General features: G+C 38.6%; 1 protein-coding gene across 1 annotated transcript; it reads left to right on the forward strand.

Moving 5' to 3' along the window:
* Nucleotides 1-937: 937 nt before the first annotated feature.
* Nucleotides 938-1,762, forward strand: LOC140856248 (uncharacterized). Its single transcript, XM_073253377.1, has one exon. The coding sequence runs from the start codon at nucleotides 938-940 to the stop codon at nucleotides 1,760-1,762; it is 825 nt and encodes a 274-aa protein (XP_073109478.1).
* The last annotated feature ends 453 nt before the right edge of the window (nucleotides 1,763-2,215 follow it).

Genomic DNA, 2,215 nt, shown 5'->3' on the forward strand with positions numbered 1-2,215 from the left:
GTCCAGATTTATAGAAATCAAACATAGAACTAAAATTATAATTCAACATAGAATATATAAATAATCAAAATAATTTTATGCATATTATCAACCAAAACAGAATTATCAAAATAGAATTCTAAATATATATATTCGGATATGAATTTGGATCGTACCCATACTCATAGGTTCGGATCGAGTTTGAGTTCGGGTTTAAATAGAAAACAGCATTATTCATACCCTATTCATATCTGTACTGTAGTTTTCAGATTTTATCCAAACTCAAATCCAAATCCGATCAAACCCGAAAAATAAGGTTTAATCAGATTTGAGTAGGATGCATGTCCATCGGATCGGATCGATTTTGCTATCTCTAATTAGTAGATGCAGCTGGGACATAATGTGGACATCATAATAGGAATACGAAGCCAAGCAACCATTGGAAGAAAAGTAGCCTAACACGACTATTGGAGATTAGGAGAAAGATTGATGCCAGTGAATTGATGTTCAGTTCAGCAATCCATTCAATTTAGTTCGTTTATGTTATGTTCTTATCATATAATCTGTTGTAATTTATTTTTCTATTTTTAAATGTATATAATTGTATGATTATAAGATCTCAACTAGCGATATTGTCGTACATTGATGTATATATTGTAATCATCAGCAACTTAATGAAACAACCAATTTTTGCAATTTTATTTTTTTTTTTCCGAAGAGTAAATTTTTATATGGTATCAGTTGTGAGTCCAGCATGTCTTCTCCTACATCTTCCACCTCTATTGCTAATGCCGATCCATCCGTGAATCCGGCATCTCCTTACTTTCTTAGTACATCAAATAGTCCTGGAGCCATACTAGTGTCAACGCTGCTGAATGGCGGCAACTATCCAATCTAGAAAAGATCCATGAAAAATGCCCTTAGAGCCAAGAACAAGGAGGGATTCATAGACGGAACGATGATCAAGCCAGAGGCCAAGTCCCCAGAGGTGAATGCCTGGGAAGAGAATAATTCCATGATCATAGCATGGCTGCTAAATTCCTTGGAAAAGGATCTCCAAGGAAGTGTTGCCTATGCTGATGATGCCAAGACTACATGGGATGATCTTAAGGAGCATTTCTCTCAAGAAAATGCATCAAGAGTTCATCAGCTGAAGCGAGATATAAGTCTTTTTCGCCAAGAAAGACAACCAATTGCTGTCTACCATACAAAGTTGAAAATGATGTGGGATGAGTTGTCGACGTACACCAAGATTCCTACTTATTCTTGTGCTGGTTGTACTTGTGGTTCTGCAAAGGAGATAGCACAACAAAGAGAGGAAGAGAAGGTGCACCAATTCCTAATGGGCCTCAATCGGGATACATATGAGATCATTCAATCTCAGATCCTGAGCATGGAGCCGTTGCCTTCGATCAACAAAGTCTACGCCATCGTGATGCGTGAGGAGAAGCAAAGAGCCACGCATAAGGGTGCTGAAGTAAATATTGAAGCTGCTGCAATCAATGTTGGTATGCTCGAGGGAAACGAACAAATCTTTGACGTCAAAGCAAGCACACGTAACAGTGGCACATCAAAGTTAAGGTGCGACCGCTACGAGAGAACTGGCCATGATAAATCAAAATGTTATGAACTAATTGGCTACCCACCCAATTGGAAGCCAAGACGTTCTAACAAAAACAAAGGCTTCGTGAAGGCATCTCATGTAAGTGAAGCAACAGTAGAAAGAAAGGAGCCTAGAAGGAGTGCACCAGTGAGCTTGACATCGGATAGTACTCACAATTGATGGCGCTCTTGGGGATTGCACCAGGCACACAACCTCAATCAATCCCCACACTATTTGAGAATGTCTCGGGTAAGAAAGTTCATACAAATAATGTTGAATGGTTAATAGATTGCGGTGCATCGAATCACTGGACAGGTACTCGCTCTCTATTACTCAACATGAAAGAAGTTCCTGCCCCAATTTATGTTACTCTACCTGATGATAGACATGGAGTGGCAAAGCAGAGTGGAAGTGTTCGACTCAGCAACAACATAATCATACATAATGTGCTTCTTATTCCCTCGTTTAATTGCAACCTATTGTCAGTCAACAAACTATGTGAATCTTTAAATTGTTTAGTGATCTTCTTTCCATGATTATGTGCTATATATGACCACACCTCAAGGAGTGTGATTGGAGCGAGTGAGGATTGCAATGGAGTTTATATTTGTTAGAATGTAGGATAGTTTTATG

Source organism: Elaeis guineensis, chromosome 3 (genome assembly GCF_000442705.2).
Source record: "Elaeis guineensis isolate ETL-2024a chromosome 3, EG11, whole genome shotgun sequence".
NCBI classification, from domain to species: Eukaryota; Viridiplantae; Streptophyta; class Magnoliopsida; order Arecales; family Arecaceae; genus Elaeis; species Elaeis guineensis.